The 18,076-nt window shown below is 41.9% G+C and overlaps 1 protein-coding gene across 1 annotated transcript in view; it reads left to right on the forward strand.

Moving 5' to 3' along the window:
- Positions 1-18,076, forward strand: part of GRM3 (glutamate metabotropic receptor 3) — a 113,834-nt gene that overhangs the window by 60,496 nt on the left and 35,262 nt on the right. The window contains exons 2-3 of the mRNA XM_005240171.4: positions 2,774-3,377; positions 15,655-16,510. Of these exons, the coding sequence (XP_005240228.1) occupies positions 2,880-3,377; positions 15,655-16,510 (1,354 nt within the window). The 5' untranslated portion in view covers positions 2,774-2,879. The remainder of the gene's footprint in view (positions 1-2,773; positions 3,378-15,654; positions 16,511-18,076) is intronic.

An 18,076-nucleotide genomic window follows, 5' to 3' on the forward strand; every position in this document is an offset into this window, starting at 1 on the left:
CAGGCTGGTTTTAATACGACCTTATAAAGACTCACATAAAAGGCAGCAGGAGTAATGGGAAGCAAGGGAGGCTTATCATTCAGGTATCAGAGGATCACTGGAAAAGGTCAAAGTTTGACTCTTGGCTGTGCTGATGACCTTAGGTAAATCATTCAGGAAGAGGCTTGGAAGAGAGACCAGCTTGCTTAGGAAGTTTTTCAGAGTCAGTGCCTCAGTGGGAATCAGGGGGTGCAGGGTACAGCTGAAAGCATGTTCTTCAGTTCCTAAAGGGAAGCAGAGACCTTTTCAAAGTTTGATAGTGATTGTGAGTGCTGAGCAAATCAAAATCTGAACTGACTCTTTTGAGAATCTCGTTTCATCTTTCTGTGCCTCTTTTGCCTCAAGTGTAAAACAGGGAAAATAAATATTTTACCAGTGTTGTAAGCATAAATGTATGAATATTTGCTGAGATACAGCGGTGACAGAAGCTACAGAAGTAATTGGGGTGGATATTGCATTTAAAAAAATCCCAAGTCCTGTTTTTATCTAAATGGTGGATTAGTGATGAGAACAATGGAAGTTGATTCAACTGAGTTATTACCCACACAACCATTTATGTGACAAATGCCACTTTTTTGTCTGATTATTATTTCCAACAGGATAGCATCACCATTTTATACGCCATGTATACACTTGAATAATATTTGGTAAATTATAGTACCAAGCCTGACACAGAAAGTACCGCTGAATACAGTTATGTCATTACCCTCCTAACATTACCAGAAAATACATTTCCTGGACCTGAGTAATAAACCAGAGGTGATCAGCAAACTAGCTTGCTTATAGATCACTGAGGGATGATGATGCTTGTTTTCCACTGAGATATAACTTATTTCTGAATGGAAAATTCTGCTGAGACAGCCTGCAGCTCAGACCACACACATGTTACTAGGACAGCAGAGAAAGACCTTTAGTAGTGCACTGACACCTTACTGATTTATGAGAAAACAATGTTGGACTAAATATGAATGAGAAGCTATCCTTTCACACAATTTGGTACAGCAACACAGAATTGTACCAGGATAAACAGCTGCCTTGCAGTAAGCGTGCTCATCCATCATTCAGTGTTAAATATTAACTGTTGCTTATTTCAATTTCTTTGTGTTGTTTTTAAATTAAAAATAAACCTGCAACTCTAACAATATATACTCTGTTAAGGAAAAGGTAAGTATAGAAATAAATTATTAAAGTGACCTACTTAAATGTTACCACACTTGATTTATCTCAGGATTTGGAGATCAAGGCAGCCCCTTTGTCATATTTGAAAAGATATTGACAAGGAGTCTATGGATGAATCGTGCATCTATTTTGCATAAATAGACTTTGTGTATGCATATTTATTTACAAATTTGTTACAACATGAGCTTCAATCTAAGGCTTGATTTTTCTCCATTTAAGGCCATTGGCAAACTGGTCTTGACCTTACTGAGAGTAGGATCATATCGTAAGTACATACATCTCTGCTGTGTTCTCCCTTTGACCTGAGCACTGAACTGTGATTAACATTAAAGAGAGCAAGTCCCGCCATAAGCGTTTTCATGCCCTAAGTAAGCTTCAAGTATGAGACCCCTCCTTGTCATGTCTCTTTTTTTCTTTCATGTCTCTCTTTTTTTTTTTTTTTTTTTTTACCTTAACTTGCTTGCAAGATAATCTTTCATGCCTTAAGGAGGGCATGGTTTTGTGATTAAGGCATTTGATGGAGATCTGGGTTCACTTTACAGGCCTTCCACATAATAACTATCCTTGGTGTGTCACTTAAAAGTGCCGTGCAGAACTGCAGAGCTAACAAATAAATGGACCACAGACCATCCTCTGTTGGTGACACCAGCCAACATGAAATGGCCAAAACGCTGTGACCACACCAAAATTCTTTATTGGGAATGGCCCCCAGTCTTTTCTTGTCCATGAACCATGCCCAGGCACTGTTTAGAAGAGCACTGATTGACCTGAGTCAAAACAGTCCCAGGGAGCACGTTAACACTTAAATGGTATGACATGGACCTGATTGCTTTTTTATTGCAGACACAGCCCTCAGTTACTACCTGCTAAAACAGGGCTTCTCCTGTGTTTCATATATTTGCCAAAGCCCCAAACTAAAGGTAAAGCCCCAAGAGGTTTCTCTAGTCCTCCCATTGACTGCACCAGGTGAGCAGGCTAGTAAAGGAAGGCAGGGCAGGTGGGCTTCAGAAAGAGGCTTTGGATCTGAAGGCCAAATGCTGAATTTAGCAAAAATTAACAGCAAGGAGACAACACTATGACAGTGTTGTCCCCGAAGGAATAGTAAGTAGAGCGCAAACAACAACAAAAGAAAGAAAAATCTATTAAGGAAAGGCTGGAAGCAAATGGTAACACAGTGAAGGAGAATACATAAGCCTCTGAGTCCAGAAAAGAAGAGAGGATAGAATAAGAGAGGATGGTATGAGAAACACCTCAGAAGCAGTCTCTGTCCTTGCAAAATGTAAAACATTGTTGAGTAGTGGTCAACACCAGATATATTGCCCCATAAGTCTGTGATCTTTGCGCATAGCTGTCATCGTAGGTGCTTGGCCTGTATTCAGTTATGAAGCAAATGGAATAAGGTGCTTTATGAGAATGCAAGACAACTATATTTCTTACTTTCTATGCTATGTCCAGCAATCCCTTAACCTCTGCTCTTGAATGTTTTGTTGATAAAAGTTTTATAACAGCTCACATCTCCTGTCACCTTTTCTAATTCCTCTCATCTCTTCTTTAGAAGTCCAGTGGAAAGACTTGTTGGCTTCTTCTTCACTAGCTTGTGGGACCGCACCTCAAATTTGGCAACAGATCAGAAGGTCTGAAGAGCACTTTTGCACCCACCAATGTTTCTTAGAGCTGCTAAAACAGGACCAGTGAAGATGTTCACCAGACTCCAAGTCCTTGCGCTAGCTTTATTTTCCAAAGGAGTTTTCCTTTCCCTAAGTGACCACAGCTTTGTAAGGAAGGAAATTAAGATAGAAGGAGACCTGGTCTTAGGTGGCTTATTCCCAATCAATGAAAAAGGCACAGGGATAGAAGAATGTGGGAGAATTAATGAAGACCGAGGCATCCAGCGTTTGGAGGCCATGTTGTTCGCCATCGATGAAATCAACAGAGACAACTACTTGCTGCCAGGAATTAAGCTTGGAGTTCACATCTTGGATACGTGTTCCAGGGATACATATGCCTTAGAACAGTCTTTGGAGTTTGTCAGGGCATCTTTGACTAAAGTGGATGAAACAGAGTACATGTGCCCTGATGGCTCGTATGCCGTTCAAGAAAATTTACCATTACTCATTGCAGGAGTCATAGGTGGTTCCTATAGCAGTGTCTCCATACAGGTAAGTCACAGGAGCCCCATGAGGTGAGAATCATTCACCTGCGATTCCTGGAACAGAACCACTGCTTACATAAGTTTGACAATAAAGCAAGTGTTAGCTCAATCACTTTACCCTAGGGATCAATCTAGCATATAATTTTAAATTAATTTATACTAGTTTGATTCACCCTTTAAAAACACTTGCTATAGTTTAACTCTCTGGCAGCTGGCCACTTCCTCTTGCTACGGTGTATCCTAAGGGCACTGAATTTTCCAAAAGTCTTAGTATTTATTCTGAACTTCGCATGTCATGAGACTTTTACGACTCCAAGTTCAGATCTCTGCTTTCACATCAACAAAAATTTATATCACCTATATTTCTGAATATATGCATTCCTGTCATGCTGCATGCACATAAGATTTGTCACTTAAGCAACAGAGATTTAAAATGAAAGAAGAAATCCTTATTTTACTTCCAGGCCAAAATAAGTAAAAATGGCATACTAGCCATAAACTTAAATTAGACCTGACCAAATGATTAAAGGGTTTTAGTGTCTTAATTAAGCACACCAAAGCAAATAAAAATTATTCTCCTGACTCAGTGACTAAGGTCTCAAATGTCCCATGCAGGCAGTACAGTTTCTGAATGGATCCTAAATTTGCTGTCTTCCCTTTTGTTTCCATATTTAGTTTATACTAAGACAGGTTTTGCCAGGAAATGTTGCCTGGCAGAGTGCAGTGGAAGCACTCTGTCAGAAGTCCAGCACAGAAGACAGATGCCCTCAGTATATCTTGCTCCCTCCTTCTGGCACGTTGTAACTGGAGCTTTTGGTTGTGCAACATTAGTCACAAATAGGGTCTCAGTAGGGTGTTGGAGAGTATTTGCAATGTCTTGCAAAGGTGTAAGTTGCAGGTGGGTTAAATGCTCCCAGGTGGGTTAAATGCTCCATATGTCTTTCCAAATATAGTTTTATTGCATCCTTGGTTTCAGTTGCAAAGGGCTAAACATAATGAACCTTTTTGTTCTTGGCTTCCTATTTTATATATATTCATTATAAAACTTTAACTCCTTGGCACTTTTTTCCTCACTAAGTGAACACGAAGAATTAATATGCCTGCTTTTTTAGCAGAAATTCTGGACTTCTCCCCTTCAGACCAGGTACTCCTATGGCAGTGCAGCCTCAGATATGCTAAAGTGCCCCACACACACACCGCTGCCAGTGCACTATCCATAAGCAAAAATGCCCCCTAGTTTCGCTGAAGTTTTGAAATCTACACAGGTCTCATTATTTTGGGTTAAATTAAATAAACCAGTCCACATTACTCATAATCACAAATGAATGGTGTCTTAAGCCCAGAATCAGGTAGGCTAAGACCCTGGATCTAGCATTTCCTAATGGTCACCTAGAGGTTTCCAAAGGCACCAAGACTTGACAGTGCTGGACCACTATGAGCAATATATTTTTCCAGACCAAATACAGGCCTTAACTATGCATCAATGTCAAAGGAAAAAAAATGTTCTTCTGTACTACAGACCATCCCAGCAGTGACAGAAAGCCCACAAAGTTTCATTTACCTGTTTCATAAAGAGGCCAAGAGTTCACCTAATGCTCATTTCAGTCAGAATTACTTTGGGGGACTGGCTACTGCTCTTGTCAAGGCATTAAATCCCACCGGGCTTGGGAGCATGGCCGGTTTCCATAAGACATGCATGAGCGCAGAAGCAGCATTTCAACAAACTACATTTTATTTCCTTTTGTGTTCCAATGTGTGGCTTGTCTCTTTATGCATATTAGGGAATACATGGGCAAATGGTTACCCATACCACAGGAGCATAGTTTCTGCAGAGCAGAACCTCAGCCACCTCTCATACTAGGAGTGGTTTTGTCCCACTGTGTATCAGCTAGCCCAGCAAGGATGTGTCCTTCACCAGTTACATGGGTCTGATCACTTGGAGTACAAAGAACAAGTTCCAGGGCTGGAAAAGAGACCTGAAGAGGAGAAATGATAGCTACAGAACCTTGGCAACACAATCTGTAAGGAAATCATTATTCACTGTTTCTTCCTATCAGACAAAGAGTATATCAAATGACAGGTTGTGGTGGATGCTAAAAACTAAATGAGTTCAAGAAATGACCAGAAAAAATCAGGAAATTCTGTACAGATACCACCTCTGGCTTGGCAATTCCCAGAGCTGCAAGTATCTCAAGGCTAGTAATATATACTGAAACATCATATACTTGCCCTGTCCCACTGGTGGAGAGGGGGCAGTGGTTTTGCTCTGCCTTTGTTCTAGTTATTTGTGGTTAATCTGTTCCTTAGTCCACCCTAAATTCATGTGTGTCCAACAGACATGGAGTAACCTAAAAATCACATTCATAAAATGTGGAAATGGTACAGATATTTCCTTCCCTCTCAGAAACCCTGAGGCAGCCACACCACACTCCTAAAAAGGCCTGGGACCTCTTACACATCTGTCAGTCTGTCCCTTTGAAGCCAGTCTCTGGTGATCACTGGCATTAAGACTAAATCCATATTTGAGGCAGCAGAGTGGATGCAGTACACATAGAGTACACATAGTATATACAAATGCTTAATATTCCAAAAGCTTGGGTTGGGAGCAGCTGTCAGATGGAAACCAGAAGTCATGGTAAGAGACTCTCATTCAATACACGTGAAAATTGGCAATGTAGCTGTATGTCACCTGATTTTCAAAACCTGGGAGGGATGATGAAAAAGTAGTTATATCTAATATTACTCTATGATCTATACAGCTTCCCTGTAGTTGCCTGTAGTTATTCAAACTTTCTTACACAGTTCCTCAGACAAATAAATAAATAGGTTCACAAATCATTCATGTCATTGAGCACTTTCCAGCAAGAAAAGAAGTATTCAATTGATTACTTTCCCTTAACATAGATTGGGTCGGTCTTCCTTCTGTCTCTCTTTTCTAGCTTTCCTCTAGATTTCACACTATCTATTAAAGGTGTAATTAAGCCATCCATTCCTTCTGCTCATCTTGTTAGGATAGTCAGTCATGGCTTCTGTTTCAAAAGAAAATCCTTGTCAAGAATAATAGGCATTGCAGACTCAAGCCTGAAGATGTAAGGACTTCAAAGCATTAAAGTCATGCATTTTGGTGCCACACCAAAAGAAAGGACTACCAAATTTCAGAGACAGTCACCTGTAAATAGTAGCTCCAGCAGCAACTGGAATCACACCACTGCTGAATGTCAAACCACTTCAGCAGGCACATCTGCAGGGCTAAGCATCCCCATTCCCCATGCTTTCAAACAGCGCTCAGGGGGCTGGGTGCTTCCAGATGTAGCCCTGTCAAGCATTTCTTTTTTGCCTGAGAGCTGTAAATATCATAAAGTCCACAGCAGAGTTTCTTAGCCTTAAAATAAACCATGCTGAGGTCTTCAGACAAGAAATTATTTCTGCCTCATATATTTTTTTTTCCTCCTGTGAATTTGCCACTGTATTTCAATACTTTTTCTTCCCCTCCTTTCACCCTCCCTCTTCAGATTTTTGTCTGGACAGCTGTCTTCCAAATGACTTCATGATGCTCCTGCTGTCAGATTTCTGCTTCTTTCATTATCCTTCCACCAAGGAAAAAAGAATTTGCTGGTAAATCAGCAATGAACACCTTCCCCACTGAGTCACTATGCATGATAGGCACTTTTTTGCAGAGAATAAAAACAACAAGAGAATGCAAAATGCTTAATTATTTTCTGGTCAGACTAAGCTATTATCGTTAATGATGATCTGGATAATTAGTTTTTAGATGTTGTGTTTAAATTAGCAGTGAGCCCAATCTGCACAGCATTTGATCCCAAAAAAATCCAAGCCAGGATTCTCAGTCAATAGAAGGGCTCATGTAAAAAAGCTGTTTTCATGAAATAAAATTCTGACCCGAGCTGAACCTAGGATCAGAAGGTAAATCATCCAAAGTTCAGAGGACTTTGTTTTGGGTTCATGGCTTTTCATTTGAGTCAGATTATCCGCTCTCTCCTAGTTTACAAGAGAAATTTCAAACATATTTTCCTTGGAGATGTTCAATGACATTGTAAAAAGGGTAAGAAAAAAAAAACCCCACTCTTCATTTGCACAGAAGAGCACCCACACAGCTAAACCGAATGCCATGTTTAAAACACTTAGGTCAGCTCCGTCAGGAATATGCATGTGTAAGCAGGAATACGACTATTCACGTGCTGGATTTTTTCTTCTCTGTTCCTGAAAACTGGAACCATTTTCTGAGAATGAAGATTGGGGTCCATTCCCTGCAGTCAACTCTTACAAACAGTAAGACATTCCCTTAGGTGGGCTGGGTTTGCATTTCCATATCCACCATATTCATGTAGGTATAGAGCTTTACCTTTGTGTAGTTCCCTTTATGCTACCAATCCACAAGACCTGCAGATCACACTTGTGAAAGTTATTCCCAAGTTAGAACCCTCATCCAGAAAAAAGTGGCAGAAAAGACACCAGTACCCAGCTGTCTTCTCTTTAATTCCTTGTTATGTCTTAAGTAAACTGGAGCAAAACCACTGGAGAAGGTTCAAAGGTACATTGCTGCTATCACAAAAGCTAAGGACTCTCTCCTGAGTGACCGACCATCTGGCATGAAATTCTGAATATGTACTCATTTACCAGCCATCTTCTTCTAGCTGTCACTTCTTAGCCACACGAGTCTGCCAAGGGCTCATGGAGCCTGAAAGCTAATTACCTCAATTTCCTTCCTCCAAGGATAAACCATCTTCCAAACAAAGTCTTAACAATAGCTTGCGACTTCCATAACCATACAAATAGTGCAAAATCCTTAGAAGAACTACATGGGGGGGGGAAGAAAAAGCAAGCAAACAAACAAACCTCATAACATATGGGGCTCTGTCTCCTTGAGCATGGACCCAACCGGGATATGGGCAGGAGAAATGTGCAGGGGGCTGCAGGGGTTCACCAGGGACCACAGACCATGTATGCCATTTGTGATGCACGTATAGAGGAGCTTTGCATTCAACTGTGCAACAGCAGCCACTGGCGATTTTGTGCTTGTAAAAACTAAACCAGATCCTTATTAAAAGATCTGTTCGGTGAGATGGGCCACCTACCACTAACATTTAAAGCTACACATGCATTTGCTGACTTCCTGGTGTCTCCTTTAAACTCTTTCCCTCTTATCTCTGCTTGTCTTCCCTCTCCACTCCCTCTCAGCCAGATCCTTGCGGTTTGTTCCTAGCTTTGTTTCCGTTCCACATTCCGAAACAAACCACCACTAGGTTGAGATTTTCAAACTGCCCAAACAGCACCGGCCATGTCTTTCCTAGAGATTTCAAAGGAATGTGAGTACCTCCCTCTGGCTGGCTGCTTTAAAAATCCCAGGGTAACTGATTCCTTTACAGTCTTTTTGATTTGGGTTTGGTATTATTTTTTATTCTTTTTTTTTTTTTTCCTTTGGTGTGACCATTTTCTCCTTTTGCCAAGGGGAAATGATATGGTTTTAGAGGGGGATAGGTAAGTAACCCATGAGATCACAGGTAAGAAGGAAGGAGCCCTACCATGTTACAACTGGGAAAGGATGTAACTACAAGAGAAAGCAGCCAAAAATAGGAACTAGTTAGGGACACCTTGACATCACCCATACTCATACTGTCCCTTCTGACCAGGATTTATGCATCAGTTCATGAGTCTCAAATAGTTCAATAATAGCTTTTTTAACTTCAGAAGCCATTACATCCTTTTAGAACCATCAACCCCAGTTTTAGTCCCTTTCCCCATGTAATGTAAATGTGATGTGAGTCACTCATGGTCAGGTTTACCAAGGCTCAGGGAAGAGCTGCACTCCTTGTGCAAGGTCTTCTTCACAGGTCTCTTCTCAGTCTGCCAGCTTAGTGCTTAGCTTACTTCACTTCAACAGTTAATGCTGTATGGAGGCAGAATGCAAAAAGAATTTCCAAGCAATTCTCCTCTCTGAGTACAACATTTTTTCTTTGTGTCCTTCTTGGCTTATCTTTTATTACACAGGACAGGCATATAAAAAGCAATTCCTGGGTCTTCTGCAGAAATCCTAGATGCTATTCTGACAGTATTCCCTAATTCTGATGTTCATTTTGCAGATGCTATTATTTCACTGTTCAAACACTGCTTCTCTGGATGTGACAGCTATTGAGTCTGCTGCAAATACTTAGCTATATTTTTCCCAGCTTCATTAACAAAATTTTCAGAAGTGCAAGGCTAAAAACAATGTTGTCTTCTCCCCTTCCCCTGCTAACCAAAAATGCCAGATGTTTGGTTGGTTGGTTAGTAATGAATTGGTTTTTCCTGAGTTACCTTTTGGAAAGCATTTTGTTAAGGAACAACACTCACTAACTAGTAAATAGCCCTCTTAATACCAAAAAGAGAGAAAGCTAATGGAAACCACTGCTTTAGTCCTGCAATGTGCAGGACTACATAGGAGCACAAGCCAGGCTGGAAGTCCTAAATAACTTCACTGCTTCTGGCTTAGCTCTTTGCAACTGACCTTTAATGATTAAAAGTACTGGGATGGTAGCATTGCCAATGCATTCCTGGGGTCAGAGCCTGACGTCCAGCTGGAGGCAAATGGGTATTTTATGTTGCAGGTGATGACATAGCCCCTTTGTGGAGATTGTCTTCCATAGCGCTTGTTACAATAACCCAGACATGACACCCACAGTTTTAAAACGGACTATGGAGAGAGGGTGTTCCAGACTGATAAAGGCATTTCAATTCTGGAACCAGTAAGGAACTTAAGCTCCTAATTTCCCTTTGAAAACAAATCAGAGTTTTGAGTGAAGTTTTTTCTTGGATTCGAGCTGAGCAGCTGTGTTTGCATCACTGAGATCTCCCCACCCCAAATATTCCTAGGCTCTGTGGATATGTCAGAAGTGCCCGAGCTGAGCCACACTGGGTCACATTGTCCCTGAGGTGAGAGCCATGCCTTTGAACCTGCTGAATCCAAAGAGGACAGGGGAAGTTATGGTGGAGCCTGTCTCTTCAGTATTGCTTGTATTTATTGCCAAAGATGCAACCTGGTGGCACCGTAGGCTCACAGCATGCCAGGGTGGATCTACAGAAACATAGCTAGTAGATAGGTGGAAATTATTATTTCTATTTATTCTGGTTCTCATTCGACCACACCTGGAATGATATGTCCAGCTTTGCTTCCCCCAGTAAAATAAAAATGTAATAAATACAAAGTTGGTCATGGGGAAGAGAGTCTGGAGCACATGCCCTACAAGAAGAGGTTGGGGAAACTGGGTGTGTTTACCCTGGAGAAGAGAAGGTTTGCTGAGAACCTGCTATCTGCTTTTCTGTATGTATGGGTTCGTTCTGAAGAACACAAAGGGTTTACTGGGATACATGACAAGAGGATAGAAGTAAATGGTTATAAACTGAAAGAAGTGAGGTTATAAATTAACATAAAATGTACAAACCAGGAGCTGGGAGTACAGGGAGGCTGTACAGGCTGTGGAGGCAGCTGACTACAGAGGTACCTCATCTATTCTTTACATCAGGTTTATGCCCACCACTTATCACACACCCACACTCCAGCCCATTCAGAACCAACGTTTCCTTCCTGCCTTCCTAAATGGCACTTTCTGCCCAAATTTTAGTAAAATATTTTTAGATGTAAGAAAAATAGAAAAATTCAAATAAGCCAAAAAGAAAAAAATATTTATTGGAACAAATGCTTTAGCTGTAGTTTGACCTGCAACTGCTCAAATAATAACAAAAAGCCCGCAGTGTAGATTAACATCATTTAGGAACTAGATACAACATATGCTGGCAGCAGCAGACATTTCTACAAAGTGAGAGCTCAGCCCCTGCATTATAGCAATGACCTAAATATTAGGAAATCCCTGGGGCACGGCTTAGCCATGGTCTTGCTGTGGGAATCTGGACAAGCAACTTATCCTCAGGAATAGAAAAACTTTCTCAGGAGACCAAAGGTAGCGACTGGATCTCCATTAGGACAGACTGCAGTTCAAAGACAGGGATTTCTCTGGTATCTTGATAGAGACAAACCTCCTTTACCTCCATCCCATTCTGCTCAGCAGCCTGATTTAAAGTCTGTTCAAAACAGCCACAGGAGCTCTTGCCTGTCTCAGAGGAGCTCTGTGAAATTAGATTCATTAAGCCGTGTTAAGTGCCATGAGATTCTCACATGGCAAAATTTTAGAGGCACAGAGTGCAATGTCATCTAACAAGGGGCCTCCACTGCCCAAAAAATGTGTGATACACACTTGTGTGTTGTGTTGAAGATGCCCTATCTGTTCTAACTCTTCTGAGATTCTTTTTTTTCTTCCCCAAAGTGTTTCCTGTGCCCCCCAGTCCCGTACACATTCAAACAATCCATGTACCAGCCTCTGGGATGTTAAGAAGGGAAATTTTAACCAAAAACATCAGAACAAACCCTACTGCCAGGGGGAAAAAAAAAAAAAAAAAAGTCCTATGGAGGATAAGCAAAAGGCTTGATGAGATTCAACACATCAGAAGACAGACCAAGGTTTCTGAGACATACAGGTGTCACCTACCTGACCTCATTTATCAGCAGGATTCCTGAATGGCCAGAAACATACTCAGAAACCAGGTTCACGTGTTTGATAGCCATACCTAATCCATAGCTCCTCACAGGTGGTTAATATGAAGCCATTTTCCGTGCTATAAACTAAATTGGCAATTTCCCACAAGTATTTCTTCTGTCCCTGATGCACAGAGAAGTAGAAGTGACAGATGTGGCTCCAACGTTGTGAGAGGGACATCAGTCTCCTCTGGCACTGCATTGGCCACTTCACTTGCAGGATTTGCTGGTGCAGCCTGCCCCTACAAAGGGACATTGCTCACACTGGACTTTCTGCCATGCTCCTGTAGGTCTGCCTCTTAAGAACCACCCGCCATCCTAGCAGCTGGGTGCGAGACAGGTTTGCTTGGGAAATGGATGCTAAATTTAGCACAGGACAGTTGGCTACACTAATAAACCCAGCAGTGTGTGGGCAAATAACGTTTCCCATCACACTGGCAGCTGGCTATATCAACACCTACTGTCCAGAGCAAGCTGTGCAAAGTGGTTGGTTTAGGTTGCAGATACAGAACATCCAGCCTTATTTGCAAAGGTGTTACATATCTGCAAATCCCACTGGTTTTGACAGCAAAAAAACTCCAGGCTACTACTGCTACTTAAGTGCCAACATATGGATTTCAGGCTCTAGCTGCATGCACCACGGCTTGATTAAATTGCTGCCTGGAGCTTTGCCAAAATAGATTTCATTTAGCAAAAGCTGATCTACACTGCAATTTTGAAGCTGTAGCACACATCCCAAGGCAGCATGGAGCTACAGTGTAGGTATGCCTCAGGTGATACAGTGTTGGGCACGTAACTCTGGTTCACATTGAACTTTCCTCTACTACACTGAGACACCGCAGAACACACATAGCCTTAGATACCAGCTCCTCTCCAGAACCTGCTACCTGTGCCCTTACCTTGTTGCCCGTTTAATCAGGATCTGATTTTCAGAATCACATGATCAGATCAGCCTGTAAATGGCTAGGAAATGGGACCCTTCTGAAACTGGCTGCATCAGCTAAGTGTCTGAGATCTGAGCTCTTTTGAAAAATTAGTCCCCAAAATTGACAAGTTACAATATTCCAGAATATCCCCAGCTTCAGAATTTCCAGAAGAGTGTCCTGATCTGAGTCAATAACATATACAACTTCACTGATTTACATGATCAGTTACAGTTCTCATGGATGACTGGGTCACTATCCTCTGATTAAGCAGACTTTCTTATATTTTTTTAATTTCTAGTCCATGAAAAACCTACCACCTGGACAGCTTTGCAGTGAAGAGCACTGCAGCACACAGCATTGTCCCAGGAAAGCTTTCTTCTGCCTGTGGCACCAGAATTTCAGGCAGTTTGCAGGGAGCCTAGAAAGACAGTGACCTCTAAGGTCTGCGGCCCCATTGTAAAATAGGAGTGTGGGTCTGTTTCCCTGCATATGGATACTTGTGCTGCTTAGACCGAAAGAAATAAAAAGCAATAGAAAAGCTGCCTTTACTTATTGGGGTACATCTTTGTGAGCTGAAGGCTTGATGATGCACTGGGTAGCACTGCTTTAACTAGAAAATGGACTTTTTTAGTCAGTTTGTGGGGGGAAATGCAGAGTGATGTGTATGCATATCCTTATTGTGGTTTAGCGCAAATAAAATTTCTGCTAGAATAAACTGAGACAAGAATAGCAATTCCAGCCCACACAATTCTGCAAGAAGTCTTGTGGAATAGCTACATGGAGGACATTTTATTACCAAATCAAAGTGCTCTTTTTAAGGCAGGACATGTGAACCATACCATGTGGATACATGGGCACGTAATCAGAAGTTACAAAACCACAAAGGCTTGACAGTGCTCAAAGCATCCATTGCACCTTGGTGACAAAACAAGCCTCTCGGCCCACCCCAATGCTTTAAAGCTGTTCATTCAGATCACCACAATGGAAAATAAATGCCACATTCCCAGCATAAGGCAGTTTAATGCATGTTCCCACGTAGCAGGGTGGTTACAGCCTCATCAGCTGTTTCCTGAGGGACAGTGACTTGTTCAGCCACAGCACTTCCCAGCCATGTGCCTACACCAACAGGCAAAACCGCCGTGGGCTAGTCAAACCTCCCTGTCACGATACTCCTTCCAAGCAGTGCAGAAAAGGTTTTATTTTGGTTTAAACCAATATAAACCACTCCTAGTGGTTTCTTTTATAAAAGCATGTTTCAGCTCCACAGATACAGCTGAGATGCCAGGGCATCCCTGGTGCCCCAGAAGGACCGAAGGACAAGGGCCTCCTGACATCCCCTGTTCCAGGTGGACCAGGGGGCTGGAGAGGCACTGTGCATGTATGGTTTGGCAGCAGAGCTTGGCCCAGAAAAAAGATTACACCAGTTCACAGTGGGAAACTGAGCCACAGCAGGACACTTGTCCAGTGTCTGCATTACAGAAAAGATAGAATCTAAATCTATAAAATCTCAAGTGACATATGTTGCAAAAAAAAAAAAATAAATAAAATTTTGGGGTTTTTACCAGACTTTTTAAATATTTTTTTTATTTTTTTTAATTTTGCTATTGATATCTGAACATTCAAAATTTACCTTGTTCCACAACTTTTTTTTTCTAAACAGTCCTTTACCTTTAAATCCTCACAGGCATAGTCTGTGGTTGGAGAAACATTTGTGGAAAATGTGAAAAAATTGATTGGGCAATTTTTAATAAGTTTCCCTTAGGAAACTCAAGTACACTATCGCTTCTCAACTGGTTTTGTCAGGCTGTACTCCAAGATCAACTTCAAATTTAATTTACTGGACACAACTTCTACCCACCAAGAGCAGAACTCTGAAGTCTTCCCTTTGTCATTTAAGAAGCAATCACAAGGAAAAAAATGCCATAAACTTTCTTCATTTCTTTCCTGATATAATCAGGAGCTACACTTCTGTGAGACTAACAGAGTCGATTTGGGAATATTTTAGCATTGGACATAGCAACGTATGAGAAAAAACAAAAAAAAACAACAGGACTTTGCACCACATAAATCATAAAAGGGCGATTAGAGAATATTAAAAGGTTTTATTATTTATGAAAAGCTATAGGCCAACACAACATTGTGCAGCATTTGAGGAGTACGAGGAGTACTAGCATGCAACAAACATGCCATCTCAGGAGGACTGCAGCCAGAACAGCTTAGAAAAAAAAAGAGTTTAAAGGAGCAAAGAGTAGGAGAAGTGGGGACTCAGAGCTTGATTAAATGGGGCCAGAAAGTTCTGTGAAAGGCTTGTACAAGTATATCTGTGATATTTGCATAAAAAAGAAATTTATGTCGTCTTGGTGCATTTTGTTGTCAAGTACAATGAGTCTTGGAGAAGATGAATCACTATGAACAGCAAAGGCATGCTAACCCCAGACCTTAGTAAGGAGCACAGGCTGAGACTGAAGTATATCGTCCATTTGTGTCAAATGCTTTGTTGGGTTAAACATAATCAGTTTGACAGAAATAAAAGGTGCATTACAGTCCCAGTAGGACCTTGGGAATTAACTGGGCAGCAGAACAACTATTCTGCACAGGCAGTGCGCTGCTATCACCAGAGTATGTTATCAACCACCTCTATCAACACCCTTAATCTGTGATTGTCAGAACAGCTCATTAAAAAAAAACTGTTTATGCCTTTCCCTAGAATTTTCTGTTCAGTTTTACAAATAACACCCTTTAAAAACCTGTGTTCTCCCCCTTCCCTCTAGGTAGCAAACCTGCTCCGACTCTTCCAGATCCCCCAGATAAGCTATGCCTCCACCAGTGCCAAGCTGAGTGACAAATCCCGCTATGACTATTTTGCGCGGACAGTGCCCCCTGACTTCTACCAAGCGAAAGCCATGGCTGAAATCTTACGGTACTTCAACTGGACTTACGTGTCAACAGTTGCTTCAGAAGGAGATTATGGTGAGACAGGGATCGAAGCCTTCGAGCAGGAAGCTCGCCTCCGTAACATCTGCATCGCCACCTCCGAGAAAGTGGGCCGGTCAAACATCAGGAAGTCCTACGATGGCGTGATCAGAGAGCTCCTCCAGAAACCCAATGCCAGGGTGGTGGTGCTCTTCATGCGAGGCGACGACTCTCGGGAGCTCATTGCAGCTGCCAACCGCTTCAATGTTTCCTTCACCTGGATTGCCAGTGATGGATGGGGTGCACAAGAGAGTATTGTCAAGGGCAATGAGCACATAGCTTCCGGGGCAATAACCTTGGAACTTGCTTCCCATCCAGTTAAAGAATTTGACAAGTATTTCCAAAGCCTCAGCCCTTACAATAACAGACGCAACCCCTGGTTCAAGGACTTCTGGGAGCAAAAATTCCAGTGTAATCTCCAGAACCGAAAACCACATAAAAAGGCTTGTGACAAGCACTTCACTATCAACAGTTCCAACTACGAGCAAGAATCCAAGATCATGTTTGTTGTGAATGCCGTGTATGCGATGGCCCATGCCTTGCATAAAATGCAGAGGAGTCTGTGTCCAAACACCACCAAACTCTGTGATGCCATGAAGCATCTGGATGGCAGGAAGCTGTACAAAGATTATCTCCTGAAAGTAAATTTTACAGGTAATAATTTCTCTTTTGGAACATACAGAATATTACTGTAATTAATGAAATGTTCATCAGCCACAGTAAGAGCCAGCTGAACTCCCAGGAGCTCCTGTTGTCACAGTTCAGACCAGGGTGGTGCCCAGGCAAGGTCACTCCTGTCACAAGAAGGGAGAAAGGAGGACAGGGAGATTGGTGAGAATGCCAAAAAAAAAAAACCCTCAGCTCAACACTCCTCCTGTTTCTAGTAGGAGAAAGAGGTGGAGGTAGCAACAGCTGGTCTTGGAAATTTTACCCTCCATCCTCTAAACCTCCACACACCAACTTCCATTTCATTCACAGCCTGTTTGGCTTCAGCTGGGCCTGTCTGGAGGCCAATGGTCATTTCACCACCTGCTACACCAGGCAACTGCCTGTTATGCCTATGCTGAGGCTTGGCTTCTCTTCCTCCTTTTGTTAAGGAGTTACATAATAGAGGGACTGTGGTTGATGGCCAATGCTCTTGCCATAGTAAAGCAATAATTCCTGCCAGAAAACCAGATCAGTATAAAATATTTAACTAGGTGGGATAATGCCATTACTCATGTTACAGTGCTTTAGACTGGATGACTGAGTAATAAAAAACTAGAATAAACACATGCAGGAGATTTGCAGAGAGAGAGAGAGAGTGAATGATCTGGCAATGATATGAGCAAACTTCATGGGGACCAGCTAAGCACCACACGACATGTCTGTGTTTTTGCTCTCACATATGGCTTGTCACAGCACTATCAAAACTAATTGGCAGCAACAAGGCTTTTACTACCCCAGACCAGCCTTCTCATGCCTTGGCACCACCATCAGTCTCACACAATGCTTTAAAGGTTCAGCTACTGTCCATGCTGTTTCTTCATCCTATTCAGGTTGGTCCACCTTGCTGCTTCTCTCTGCTGCATCCAGATCTTCCTTCTCCTGGCTCCTCTTCCAGCCAGCCTCCTCTCATCCAGGCTCCCTTCTTCTGCTGGGCCCTCTCCTACATCTAGGGCACTCTCTCTCCTCCTGCTGCTTCTTCTGGGTCCCTCTTCATCCAGTGCTCTCTCTTCTAAACCCCTTAGAGCTATTTAGCTACTTAGCAGGAACCAGCCACAGCTGCACATTATCCACCTCAGCCAGCCCACTGCCACTGAAGGAAGCCCACAGCTGTATATTATCAATGCTAATTAACCTGCCTTCATTCCTCAATAATTCCTCTACAATGGTTGAGCTTAGGTTTGCTATTAATATTACACTGTAGCAAGGCTAAATAGATCTACAAAGGAAACAAGTAAAGTGTAGTTTTTTTGTTGTTACACGTGTAACTTTCTTCTGATGCATCTCAGTTGAGCTTGCATTTCTATGTATTATTAAACTGATATTCTCAGCTGACCAAGTTGATAGTAAGGAAGCATCATGCTGTGCTTTGTATGAGAACTAGCTTCAAGAGGAATTGAAGGATAAATACGTGTATGATACAACATGCTCAGTCCCAAGAGACCCTCAATAATGGTGCTACATTAATAACACTGGAAAATATGTGAAACTGTCAGATTAGAGTTTGAACTTTTC

Source organism: Falco peregrinus, chromosome 6 (assembly GCF_023634155.1).
Source record: "Falco peregrinus isolate bFalPer1 chromosome 6, bFalPer1.pri, whole genome shotgun sequence".
NCBI lineage: Eukaryota > Metazoa > Chordata > Aves > Falconiformes > Falconidae > Falco > Falco peregrinus.